This window comes from Taurulus bubalis (genome assembly GCF_910589615.1).
Source record: "Taurulus bubalis genome assembly, chromosome: 3".
NCBI classification, from domain to species: domain Eukaryota; kingdom Metazoa; phylum Chordata; class Actinopteri; order Perciformes; family Cottidae; genus Taurulus; species Taurulus bubalis.
The window spans coordinates 36,002,108-36,016,530 of NC_136591.1; the positions used below are offsets into that span (position 1 = coordinate 36,002,108).

The 14,423-nt window shown below is 42.4% G+C and overlaps 1 protein-coding gene across 1 annotated transcript; it reads left to right on the plus strand.

Annotated features, from left to right (window-relative positions):
- Nucleotides 1-4,759: 4,759 nt before the first annotated feature.
- On the plus strand, nucleotides 4,760-11,517 carry kcnj10a (potassium inwardly rectifying channel subfamily J member 10a; the record flags this gene model as incomplete). The annotated part of the gene is made up of 5 exons (XM_079215360.1): nucleotides 4,760-5,144; nucleotides 5,376-5,587; nucleotides 6,015-6,146; nucleotides 6,527-6,704; nucleotides 11,108-11,517. 5 exons carry the CDS (start codon nucleotides 4,760-4,762, stop codon nucleotides 11,515-11,517), a joined length of 1,317 nt encoding a protein of 438 aa, XP_079071486.1.
- Between the last annotated feature and the right edge of the window lie 2,906 nt (nucleotides 11,518-14,423).

The window sequence follows — 14,423 nt, forward strand, 5'->3', positions numbered from 1 at the left end:
TTTCGATGGAGGTTTGGACAGACGAGACAAACGTCCGATCACCATGGCGACTGATTACTTTTACTTCTGTTAACTTGCACGGGAAGGTAAATTATGTCAACGTGGAACACGCACAGAGTATAAAACCCTATTCAAGATGATTACGTTTCAGTTACAACAGCGGCTGCACTTTTTATGAGAAGTTAGATTTTAAAGAGGATAATTAACTCTTTCCTTGTTTTTTTATTTCCCTTTAAGTATCAGATGCAATTCAGGGGATGTTGAGGTGTTAGTGCGCTCCTTTCTCAAGCAGCACCTGGCCAGGTGTGTGGAGGCAAACACGTAAGCAGGATTTCAACTCCCAAGCTCTATTTCTAATTTATTACACAATTATGTCACTTTTTATATGCAATACTATTCGTGTGACAAGCAAAATCCGTGACCCGGCATCCCCAATATGATTATTGTATCTGTCCCTTTTTGGCGTGGCAGTTCAGAAGAGTTGTAAGTATTGATCTATCTGTCCTCTAGATAGGGATTTTTTTTTTATTTTAGTTGAAATGAAAGGCTCTCCAGTGTAAACTGTGACTCGCCAAATGTAGATATTTGTACTTTTCCAGATACAATAAAATGTTCATTAAAGGGTTGTGAAACATCTTCTACTTCTTAATAAATAAACTATTGGAAAAACTCATTGGATTATCTGAAAAAAGGTTTTTTTGTAGGTCTCACTTACCTGACAGTTACATTAAACAATGTTTCCATATTGACCTTGAACAATAAGGAAGTGCTCCGACTCTGTCATTTTGTCTTTTAACTTCCCATCTGCACTGGAGGTCGGACGTGCCGGGCTGTGTGGATAGACATTGCCATCAACATTGTATATCTGGGTAAAAAGTTGCAGTTTCATTCATATTTATAAATCAACAAAGCAAACATCTACTGGTTTACTGATTGTTTGTGGCAGCTGCATATTGTTAATATCTTACAACAATAACCAACATCATCAAGCTAATCTACCAGTGCAACAACCCAGTCTACTGTTTATTAAGCACCCCATGCACACATGCACATGCATGTTGACGTGTCTCCAGTAGACGAGAGCTCATAGCCGGCTGTGCAAACCAATCAGAACTGTCGCATATACTCAATCATAATGACCGGAAGTGAACAGACAAAACAGGAAATAGAACAAAAAACAAACAAAAGCACAGCTAGAAGACGAGGCTCTCTCTTAATGAGTCTGAATCTAAAATCATTCACGATACTTTCAATACAAATAAAGACACACTGACACCTCAGCGGCTCATTTGTGCGGCGCTGCGTTTGGCTCCGGGGAGTTTGTGGTGTTAACGTCAGGTGATGCCTGTGTTGATATTTAGGTCGTCCTTTCAGCGCGGTGCAGAGGCTGCTCCGCCGTGGACAGTGGTCCGAGCCATTCAGCCCGTGTTGCATTGAGTCTTTTCAGTGCAGTGTACTGGCTGCTAGGGGTTCTTTATGGCTGTGGACACTGGACAGGGGCACTGAGTGGAAGGGATTACTCTCTCCTCTGGAATACTAATGACCGTCTTTTGTCACCGATCTGTTTCCTCCACCTTCACTCCACATAGCCCTTCCTCTCTCTCCCACACCATCCATTTCCCTCCCTCTTCCTCTTTCACTCTCTTTGTCACCCGATGCTCAATTCTTTCTCATTCCTCCCCTCAAAACCAATTATTCTCTCCCTTCTTCCCCCTCACAATGTCAAGCACCGCACACTCACACACGATCAAACGCAGTCGCACACACACGAAAACTTTAACCCTCCGTACCGCTCTCCTCTCCCTGTCTAACTTGCTCTCTCTCTCTTTCACTCACTCGCTCACCCAGTGGTATTTTTCAATGGTGGCTTTTGTCCCTTTCATCTCCTCGAAAACAAAGGATTCTTGTGCGCACCGGACAGAGGGAAGGAGAGGGATGGAGAGGAAGAGATCCTAACCTTGAGTGGAAAAAGTCATTTCACAAGAGAGGGAATACACATTGTCAGTGAGACTGATACACTTCCTAAATATTTTGCCCCTACTAATATTGATATAAGTTGCTTTATATAATTGATAAGAGTGGTGGCTGTAAATACTGTCAAAGGATAAGGGTGATAAACACAGAAAAGAACAAAACCAACAATTCATTTAAGCTAAATTGGGCAAATATTCTACTGTTGTAGAAAACAATCTTAAAAATTAACCAAAACATTGCACTTGGTGAAATGTCCCTTTATTACAATGAACCTGTAGTTTCCCACGTACACTGCTCTTCTGTCAGAAATACCCACTACTGCACCAAATGTGTAATAGCCATTTTTAAATGAAACAATACCTTTTTATACCTGCTGTTTGTTTAAAAACAAACAAAAAAGCTGTGCTCATCAACATTTCAACTTGATCTGAGACCAGGCTGAGTATTTTTTTATATAAACAATGAATCAAATGACAATGTATAACGTGAAAAGAGTCTCCATGTATCCACAGAGGTTATTATCTTGTAATCTATTAATTAGACTATGCAGTTTGCCGATCTCATCAAACTTGTTTATAGCCAAACAAGGTGGCCGTTTTCCCGCCAAAAAACTTTGATAAACTGGCCCAGAACCAAACAGCAGGCAGACAAAGTTAGCGACAAGTTGGTTAGCATAATGGAGCATTTAGCAGCTTGTTGGTGGAGACCAAAACAAAGCTAAAAGGAGCATGTTGGACATTCTTTCATCAAGTGGCCAGAAACGTGACTCAAAAGAAATGTTAATGTTGCTCAGTGTCTGCTGAATGTGCAAATAGGCAACACGTTTGCCGCTTTCCATGTCATTGCTGTGTTCACATCTTGTGGTGCTGCCCCCAAGTGGCCAAACAGATCTGTTAATACGAGGTGGATTAATGTTCTCTTGCTGGTTGCTGTAATTATTGTGTATAAAGCCCTGACTCTGCAAACCAAACATTCCTTTGGACAATCAATGGTATTGTGTTGTGCTCAAACTGTTCAAAAGGTCTATATGTTCAATACACGAGTGTGTGTTTACTGTATGTGTAGGAAGGAGCCACGCAGGGTTCAGAGTTCAGCTGGAGATGTACACGGCCAATCACATGGGCCTCCTCTTGACCCCGCCTCCCTCTCCCCGCTCCCCCTCCACATGTTAGTATTCAGAGCACAGACATCAACACAGATCTCTATTCATTCACTCAGTGTGAGCTCCAGCATGGAGAGGGGAGAGAGAAGGGTCAGAAAGGACAGAGCGTATCAGATTGTCGTGTTTCTTAGGCTTTTGTTTGTGTTGTTTTGTTTTAGGTTTTGTCGTATTCGCTCCGGAAAACCGAGGCAGTTTGAGACAAAAGGGCCATTTGGTGAACAGTGAGTGTGAGCCATAGAGAAGGAAAGAAATAGAAGGATTTGGAGAAACTGCAGCCCCGATGAGGGTAAAGCTGTTAAGAGTGTACAGGGGACAACCCATACAGTGAGAATAAGTGTCCATGGCACCCAGGGGTGGGGTGGGGGACTTCTCATTATGACACTTTGAGACCCACAAACACTTATGTACAGATCCATCCCATCCCATTACATCACCATTGTTTGACATATAGGCATTCACTTAGCAGTTGTTGAGTAATAAGTGCTGCTGTCATCCAGTGGGAGTACAACATTTCCAAATGTATTTGGACACCAAAACATGACATGCATGTTTTATTAATTAATGAAGATCTAATTCCAAAACCACATGCGTAAATATGCTGCTATGGCCCTTCAATGAAAGTCTTCTCCAAGATTTTGGAACCTGGCTGCAAGAGATTTGCAAGAGAATCACCGATGTAGGTGAGAAGGCGTTTCTGTTCATCATCAAGCAAGGTGTTGGATGGGGTTGAGGTTCCCAACTGGGAAAACCATGTCTATGAACCTTGCCGTGTGCACATATCATTGTGGCCGCAGAGAGATTTTTTTTAAGTGGCGCCTAAACCGTGAAATACAGTACCAAAACTACATAACAGGCAACTTTTTGTACATCTCTCAAAAGCTTTATCTGACTCTAAAAGGATGCACATCTCAATGTCACATCTGCTGCAAATTATGTATCAATGAAGTCTCTCAGAACTGCCGACGAAATGAAGGGTTGAACCTGTGTCTGAAAACAGTTTTCAGTAAAATAGAAGAGAATTGTCCAGCAGAAGACATCATCGTCCTTGATTCAAATCTAAAGACTCTTTACTTAATCTTTTTCATGTGGTATAACAGTCCGTGGTGTCTCCTCATCTCAATTCAGTAGCCCTCTTGTGCAACCAACACGTGAATGAGCCTGCACTAGCACGCTTTTAATGTGAAAGAGCAGCTGTGCCTTCATGCTGAAAGGAGGCTTTTATTTTGACAAGGCCAGCTGCCTCCATTGAAAGGAGAAGGGGGGCTTGAATGGACCACCGTGGATCGCCACAACACTGTCCAGTTGAAAAATGTGCTTCTAATCCCCTTCCCCTTCTTCTCTCTTCATCGGCATCTCCCTCCTTTCCCAAATGTTCCGCTCTGTCATTTTTCTCATTCATTTGGTTATCGTGTGTTCTCTCTTTTCTCCTTTTTCACACATCCTGCACCTTTTCATTTGGTCTCACCTGCTGTTCACTTGATCTTACTGCCCATGCAACCTATGCCCTTTTCTCCTCGCCATCTCACCTCACTTTTTTTTTCTTCATAAGCACCCTCTTTACCCACTTTTCTTCTTTTCCTTACCTCCTGTCGTCTCCGTCTCCAACCCCCTGTAGCACCGGCCATGACCTCAGCCACTCCCCCCTCCTCTGAAGGCTCCTCTCCTCAGAAAGTATGCAACTCCCAGACGCAGACTGACATCACCAAGCCCCTGCTGGGCTCCACAGGTGGGACTGGAGATGCTGGTGCATATGGAGGAGGAACGGGAGCTGGAGGGCCCAACGCTCTGCGAAGGAGGCGCCGCGTCCTCTCGAAAGACGGACGAAGTAATGTACGCATCGAGCACGTGAGCGGGCGAGGGGCGCTGTACCTCCGCGACCTATGGACGACCTTCCTGGACATGCAGTGGCGCTACAAGTTCTTCCTCTTCTCCGCCACCTTCGCTGGGACCTGGTTCGTGTTCGGAGTGCTTTGGTACCTGGTGGCATTACTGCATGGAGATCTCCTGGGTAAGGAAGACGGAGGGAGGGTGATGGAGAGTTGCCCCTTTTCCATGTCCTCTGGCTGTTGGAAGCACAATACCTTTTTCTGAATGAGTTAACAAGAAAGACACAGTTTTACATTGCAGAAAGAGTGTGAGAAAGATCTGGCAGAACATTGAGAGGGAACAGAATGTTCCTTGATAATTTGTTTACAACCACCAAAACGGTAGACCCTCTATTCTTCCTCTCTTCCTCCAGAGTTTGACCCCCCCTCCAACCATACTCCGTGTGTAATGGAGGTGAAGACCCTGACGGGAGCCTTCCTCTTCTCTCTGGAGTCTCAGACCACAATTGGATACGGTTTCCGGTGCATCACCGAGGAGTGTCCTGGCGCCATCGTGCTGCTCATCTTTCAGCTGGTCATCACCATGGTGATGGAGATCTTCATCACCGGCACTTTCCTTGCGAAGGTAGTCACGTGTAGTTTTTAGTTTGAGGTCTGTTTCACCAAAAACAGGTGATATGTTCTTACTTTGAACTGCCTTTGTTGGATAGTGGACGTTGGGACGCTACGGTGCATTGGTTGGTTCCTCAAATCCCCTCAACTTAACATGTCCTTCCTTTACCCATCCGGTATCACTACAGCTGTCAGTGTTTTCAGCAATCGACCTCTAGGTTAACGGTTATGCTTACAGATTGTCACGATGCAGATTATAACTACTCTTGCCTGTCAAAAGCAAAGTTATCTCCTCACTTATCTTGAACAGAGAAAGAAGAGATCAGAGGCCCCCATGGATGATCACCAAAGTTTATATGTGGAGTGTTTACAGTTCGTAGTAACAGGAATCGTTATATATCCATTTCTACCAACTGCGACATGTTTCCCTCCTCTTGTAGGTCGCTCGTCCCAAGAAGAGAGGCGAGACAGTGAAGTTTAGTCAACACGCCGTTGTTTCAAATCACGAGGGTCGGCCCTGCCTCATGATCCGAGTGGCCAACATGCGCAAAAGCCTGCTGTTAGGATGCCAGGTATGCAGGTCGTTTTTGGGTATGATCCATTCATATTGAAGTGTTGTGCCTCTCATCAGAAGTAAATACAACCTGAGATGCCTAATGTGTTGATGCACCTGATGCCCTGTCTGTCTGTCTTGTATATTTGTAAATGCTTTATTATTGATTCCACCTGCTCTGCACAGCATTTGTTTGGATGCAATCCCATGATGCATGAACCCTCTGACATACAGTGAAGGAAATGACTAGAAAAGCTTTCATGATAACCACTAGCCCTTTTAAAGGGGTTTCTATAATGCCATGCTCAAAGGTGCAGGTATTAAACCTGGGGCCTTTTGGTTACAGGATGCCTTCTGCAACTTCTTGGCTACATATTTTGACTCCATCTTGGCTCCCAGGTGACGGGGAAGTTGCTTCAGACGTCGCTGACCAAGGAGGGCGAGACGGTGCGGCTGGACCAGCGCAATGTGCCTTTCCAGGTGGACACGTCCAGCGACAGCCCCTTCCTCATCATCCCCCTGACTTTCTACCACATCATCGACGACAACAGCCCCCTCAGGGCCTGGGCAGCAAAAGGTAGGCCATGGCTCTATGATGCCATGTTGTGTGGCAGGTCTAATATGGACGTAGTAGTCTCTGTCACGTCACCTATAGGTTTGTGCAGCCTCAAAGTGGGCGACTTCATCTCTGTCGCCAGCTGCTTAGGCTGACGACATAGCCTAAGCAGCCACGCCCTTAAATATATCTAACTTTAAGCCCTAACATAATTTAAATAATTTAAACATGCAAATTATATTTTAAAAAACGTCGTCCATATGGTTGTCATGAATGGGGATGTTAGCTATGGAGACCAAATCCATTATTTAAGTTGTTAACTTGGGCACCTTAACATGGGGGTTGATGAGGATTAACTCAATTTTGAAGTCAGCTTCCAGTGGCCATTTTAAGAACTGCATTTTTTGGCACAGTAAATTTGCTGCTTGGTTTGATACACAAATATCAATAAGAAAACTTCTATTTAACACAATTTGCAGTGTCAAGATTTCAGTAATTGAAAGTGAAAACAATGTGTTGTAGTAAGAAAATTGTATTCTCTATTTTACTACTAATTCATTGGCAAAAGATGTTATATGTTTTATGAAATGTCTTAGAATGAAACAAAACGTTCACATGTCTCTTGAGAATAACTGTATGTACATTCAATATGTACATGTCCGTAGGTGTATTGGTATTTACGGTCATGTGCTGCGTGCTTGGCTGCCTCTAACTGCCCAGAGTTGGGCTGGTTTGGCACCGGAGGAGAAGGTTTCTTTGGCTGGAATGCGTGTGAGAGAGACCGGCAGAGACACCCCTCATTAGAGCACAATGCTGTACAGTCCGGGGTGCTGACACGAAGCCTGCATGGATCCACTTACAGCAGCACAGACCTCTCAGCACTGGAAACCACAAAGGCATCAGTACTGACGGACTCTGATCGCGGCGTTATTTACACTCACACCGCTCATTCACTGTAGACTTCTTATCTCCTCGGCCTCACTTGACACACTTGATGTATGCTATTATCAGTTCCGTCCCATTTCCTTATGTCGTCTATACCTTAACTTAAACGTTTGTTCCCTTATGTTTTGTCTTAGTCATCATTACCTCCCCTTCAGAAGTAATTTCAACTGGAGCCATATTTAAAGGATTAAGTTGCACATAATACTGTGCGTGGTACTACAGTAATCCTTGTTCTAAATGCCTCCTGTAACAGTAGTCAGTGTTGTTCCATCTGGCTTGTTCGTGTTGCATAAATCCAGGCCTTAAAGGCACCCATAACATAAAAAGTGGCATAAAAGCTAACTCACACTAACACCTTATTATTTTGGGACCTTAAACTGCTACCCATGTTGACTTTGACCTGCAGATGTAAGAACACCTTATTGAAGCAAATGTGCTGTATGTGTTACGGACCATGCTGACCTCAATTCTTACTCTCAGTTACAAGCGCTTGAAAGACCTTTAAGATTGAAGATGTGTCAGAGTGTCAAAGTCAACAATTCTCTAGTTGGCCTTTACAACTAAAAACATAATTTATATGACATCTTGAGTAGTAAAACACATTCTATCTTATAAAAAGCATAGTAACATATTTTTGATTTCTTAGAAATGGTAACAAATGGTAACTTAAATGTGACGGAGGCAGTGAGACCTTTTTGTTTCCCTTCTTCAGTCATAACCGGGTAAAAAATGTGATTGCATTTTTTATATAACTCACATGTTTAACATGTTCGGGCTTAAAGTTTGATACATTTAAGGGTGTGGCTGCAGGTGAATATGAATGTAAAGGGCTGTCTGTTTCCATGTTCCCTGCGATTCAGCACACGATAACTACAAATAGATCATGGATGAATGGGTGGCAGTCTCTTACGGACATTTAAAAAAGACTTGGACATACCTATATGATAATAGTCACCACTGAGCACGATTTGTGCTCACTGGTTCTTTGAGCAGAGTATTAAAGTGTCCTGCAAAGCCTGGTTTATTCTTTCAACATGAACTACATTTCAGGGATCTTCTTCTCCGGATCTTCTTCTCCGATAAGAACATTGAAAACTTCCAGCGCAACAGAGTGTGAATCCTTTTGGCATTATGTGACTATGAGTCACTGAATCAGGAGGGAAGGACACTGTGGAGACACTCTATAGGAGAGGCGTCATGGCCGTCCGAACCACTGAGCTGGAATATCAGCACATTCCTCTTAACCATGTCTATACACTGTACCGCACAAGTCTGGTGGGTCAAATGTAAGTGTGTGTGCACACTAAAACACCATCACTGACTCATTCAAAGCATTTTTTTAGTCCTATGACTGAGAGGTGACGAAACTAATTTGTGGCTGAGGACAAAAAAATAAAAAGCTTGTCGGTTGAGAAAAGTGGATAGACTCAAATGCTAATTGCTCAAATCGGCATGCTAACATACTTACAGAGACAATGCTAACATGCTTACAAAGACAATGCTAACATGCTTAGAGAGACAATGCTAACATGCTTACAGAGACAATGCTAACATGCTTACAAAGACAATGCTAACATGCTTACAGAGACAATGCTAACATGCTTACAAAGACAATGCTAACATGCTTACAAAGACAACGCTAACATGCTTACAAAGACAATGCTAACATGCTTACAGAGACAATGCTAACATGCTTTCAGAGACAATGAAAACATGCTTACAGAGACAATGCTAACATGCTTACAGAGACAATGCTAACATGCTGATGTTTAGCAGGTATAATGTTGACTATGTTTACCATCTAAGCTTTTCATTTTAGCGTGCTTATTGTGTAAAAAACGCACAGCTGAGGCTCATACATCACAGTAGAGGATACATGTTGACCTAATATTGCTGTCACATGAATTACAATTCATCCTGAGGGGGACCATGAACGTCTGTGCCATATTTCCCGTTAAGCCATGCAGCAGCAGCATCCCCAGCCATGCAGCTGGTAAAGATCCCTCCATAAATGCAGTTAGAGCCCTTTGCGCCGCCCAATAAGGAGAATCCCTCGACCAAGTTTGGCGCAGGAAGTACGAGCGGTTGCGAAACTTGGTGTTTTTTTTCACTGGTGGGAGCGGTACTGGGTCTGGGTTAGGGTAAGGACTGTTTAGACAGATGACAGAGTCTGAGTCTGCAGAGTGCGGCCTGTTGATGCAGGTGTGTGTTTGTTTGAGTGCATGAGTCTTCTAGTGTGTCCTTTGTGTTATTGGGTTTATGTGTCAATGAATGAGAAGTATATTATTTTTTTATATATGAGACATTTATGATTGGGATGTGTACAACAGGCAGTTTTTACTTTGGGTGTGTGTGTGTTTGTGTGTTTAACTTGCAGGAATGATCTGTAAGTGTGTGTGTGTGTGTGTGTGTGTGTGTGTGTGTGTGTGTGTGTGTGTGTGTGTGTGTGTGTGTGTGTGTGTGTGTGTGTGTTTGTGTGTGAGATCCGGTCAAGTGTTTTTGGAATCAGTCAGTAAGTGGGGAGTTTTTTTGTTTTGGAAATTTCAGGATATGTGTGTGTGTGTGTGTGTGTGTGTGTGTGTGTGTGTCTTTCCTTTACCACATACATGCCTGTCTTTAACTTGAATGAACATGTGACCCAGGCTTGCATTCTTGAAAATCCACTGGGATTTGACCTAAAATCACATCATTGACAATGAGTTGAGACAACTAGAGGAGTTCCATTCAGGCCTAATCAGGTGTGTCGAGACGCTGCTACTTAATATTGCTGCTTTACACACATATATACAATAGATCATATAACTGCATTGAGTATAATGTTAAAGGCTAACCGTTTTTACCGTTTCCCTTTAGCTCTATGATGCTCTTTAGCTTCTTTTTAGCTCATTTTGTATTCTCATCAGTGGTGTTTATAGCTGTACCAGCCAACTGTTCTCAACGGAAAAGCTCTAATAACCCCCCTGTGCTCTATCGGTCCAGCGACAAAGGGCGTTAGCGGAGACCAAAACAAACTAAAAGAAGAATGAATATCGGACTTACTTTTGTCAGGTTGCCGGACACCCAACCCAAAATCAACGGTTTGCTAATATGCTCTCGACAACTCCTTCGTAAATTAATAATTCAGCGTCTTCAGTCTGGTATGCTGCCCCCAGGTGCCCGTCCCCCCAAAAAATGCAACTTTGAATTCCTCTTTCTGTAAAGGTATTAAATTGCAATTTCCAAAGCATATCTATGATTAATGGATTGCCTCCACTCGGCTCTCAATGTGGCGACAGCTTGCAGCTAACGGTGCTAACAGCGGTAACAATGCTGACAGAGCTAACAGCGTTTGCCTGAGGGGTGACAGAAGGTTGGGCGGTACGGCGTAGGTCGGGATGGTATTATCAGCGGTAACTACCGTATGAGCGCAGCGCACAGCGGTGGTGCAGCCCTTGTTTTTTAAGATTGTTGTTTAACCTTGAGTCTCCCCTGTCCTCCAGGTGGCGGCTGGACGGACCCGGACCTGGCTGACTTTGAGCTGCTAGTGATCATGAGCGCCACGGTCGAGCCGACCTCCGCTACCTGTCAGGTCCGAACATCCTACCTCCCGGACGAGATCCTCTGGGGCTACGAGTTCCCCCCCGTCGTCTCCCTGTCTCCCTCGGGGAAATATGTGGCCGATTTTGCCTTCTTTGACAAAGTGGCCAAAACCAAAACCCCACCCCACTTCAAGCAGGCCTTGCCACCGAGCCCGCCATCGCAGGCGTCCTGCCACCACAGAGGCAAGGAGGCTGGGGCGGACCCGGAGAAGATGCGACTGGAGGAGAACTACAGGGGGGAGGGGAAGGGGACAGAAAAGGGGCGCATCAGAGATAGCAGCCCACACAGTGTGCGTATTAGTAATGTCTGAGGGAAGAGAGAGAGAGAGTGACAGAAAGTGGGAACGGAAAGCTGAGGCGAAACTGAGATCAAATAAAAGCAAGGAAGAAATGAAACAAGCTGCTCACAAAAACACCTCCCCCACTTGTACACAAAACCCTCGGCCTACGCACATGAGAGAGAGAGAGACACCTGGAACCACAAGTCTGTGGATTATATAGGCCGACTGAACACATCGGTGTCTGCAGACACTTCCAAGGCAGCAAGTTACAAACCTGATATGTACAAATGTACAGCACAAGTTGTCCGTAGAGGTACTTATATTCTTTTTTCTTTTTTTTGTGGAAAGGACTTGATATACTGTAACTGGAGGATGCTCAAACACGGCAAAATCCTTCGTCGTATCGGGTCATTTCTGTAATTTAGCCCTATAGGGTTGTACTAATAACTAAATCTGATGCCAATAGAAATCAACCTATTTCAAGACTTTTCTAGAAGTGAGCGTCTCTTCCTTGAACCTAGAAGGAATACGAAAAGTGAACTGGTTTTCAGAAATTGAAAAAGTTGATTTCTGTTTCTGTTCTAAGAAAATAAGAACTCAACTGCAGACAAATTAACTTGATAAGATTTATTTTTATCAGTGTAGTTAAACGTCTGAACGTCATGTTAATCACTGAATCACTGTACTTTTTTCTTTCTCTTTTTTTTATTATTAACAAAATACCTGCAAAAGGTGGCGGAAATACTGGAACCTCATTATTTTTTTAATGATGGATTTTAAAGGATTGTATAATATTTTATGTACCCAATAGTCTTTAACAACATCATTACTTGATGCACATGGAAACACTCAGCTCTTTCATACGAATGTCTTTTCTTGTTTATTGGGGAAAATATATTTAGTAATACTACTAAAAGCACTTTAACTTGACATAAACGTGGCATTTCACACAAGGGGAATAACTGAACTAACTCTGATCCTTAATGCACTGTAATAAATGATAAAATATTTGCTTGTGAGCAGGTGTTGTTAAGCCTGCACATGAGTTAAATCGTGTTTGTATGAGCCTTTTTGTGAACCATCTTAAACGTCATGTACACTATGTGTGTGATCATGTACCTCTGTACTGTGTATAAAACATTGTTTTCCTACATTCTTCTTATCTATATGACCTGACATTTAACACATTTGTTCAGTACAGTGCGCCCGTTTTTTAACTGCGGACATTTTCACCCCAACATTCGGTTATGAAGGTGTCTCTGGATTCTGCCAATGTGTTTTCTAATCAACAGCCTTTATGTATTGGATCAGTACATACATTTGAATAAAAATTATATTTTTGTCTTCTTACTCGATATGAAAACGGCGACAGACGCATCAAAATTAAACCAAATTGTGGCGCTTGTTCACGAGGACTATTAAATTCCTTGAGACATCAATGAGACATCTGAAATGTTTTTACTGAAAGATTACTCAGAACTTGTTCTATTCGTACTTTTTTTTGTTTTGTTTGAATGGCCAACGACGCATGTTATTAAAAATCAGTAATATACATCATGGTCTGTTAAAAATGTGTGTTCTTCGTAGAAATGAAATCATTTGCTGCTCCAGACAACCCCAGTGAAAACTATTGAAAATAACTGTTTTAATATTTCAGAATCAATGTCTGCTGAGAGGTTGTGCTTGTTTATACTGTAAAGCCTACTGTCTACTGTATATGGATCACTCACATCGGTCTAACTTTATACGTATACGCACTTTCTAAGTGGCTTTTTTAATAAATGTAGCCTGTCATTTACAACATGTCTATATGTGTGTGCATGAAACACAATTATGCCTGTTTGAGTTGCCCCCATTATCATCTCACCCCACTTGACATGTTAATGATGATTTATGGAGTATTTAATTTGATGAAGCTTTACATTACATTAATTTCACTTGCTTTTAGATTAGGATTCACCAATATTAAGAGGACCAGTAACTAGGTCAATTAAATTATCTATCTATCTATCTATCTATCTATCTATCTATCTATCTATCTATCTATCTATCTATCTATCTATCTATCTATCTGTATTGCAACCTTTATAGTACACTTTTATGTATTGACGTACTGTTTTTGCATTAAAAACCTACAGTCACATTGATAGTTTTCACAATGCATAAAAACCCCAACCAAAACCGAAAGGTAACATGCTCATATCAACACGCACACACACACACACACACACACACACACACACACACACACACACACACACACACACACACACACACACACACACACACACACACACACACACGCACACGGGGAGAAAGGAAATAAAGACATTGTTTTAAACATATAGATATGCTCATACAGCTTCTTTATGTGAGTGGTGGGGGAACAGCAGGGGAAAGAGCAAAGGGAATCATTTAACCGTGACACCAAACATCTGATATCTGCCAGAAAAGCTGCTAGTGCCAGTGGCCCGGCAGCCAACTGTCTGTTTTTGACGTGACCCCTTTGCAGACCAGCGATGACCTTATTGTTTATGTGATGGAATTGCAGAATTGAGAATAAAAAAAAGCTATTACACAGATAGCATAGATTGCTTGTTAAAAATACATAACAAAACAATTTAGTCTCTTAAATAAGGCAGATAAGGCTCATCAATAAATGTTCACAAAATGTTTATTGCATTTGTGGGTTGAATTTAAATGAAACAACGTGTGTGTTACTGCCGTGCCACTTCCGGCCTTTGATGGATTGCACCTGCTAGGACAGCTTAACAGTCATGGTTAGCTGCACCGTAAACAGGAAACTACATTTTGCATGTTTAGTTTCTCAGGAATGTTGAGTAGATGTAAGATGCTTCTTCTTCTGAGCTGTTGGATGATTGCAGGTAAAATTAATAAAAAATGTAGTAATATTTGCATTTTAAATGTTAGAACCA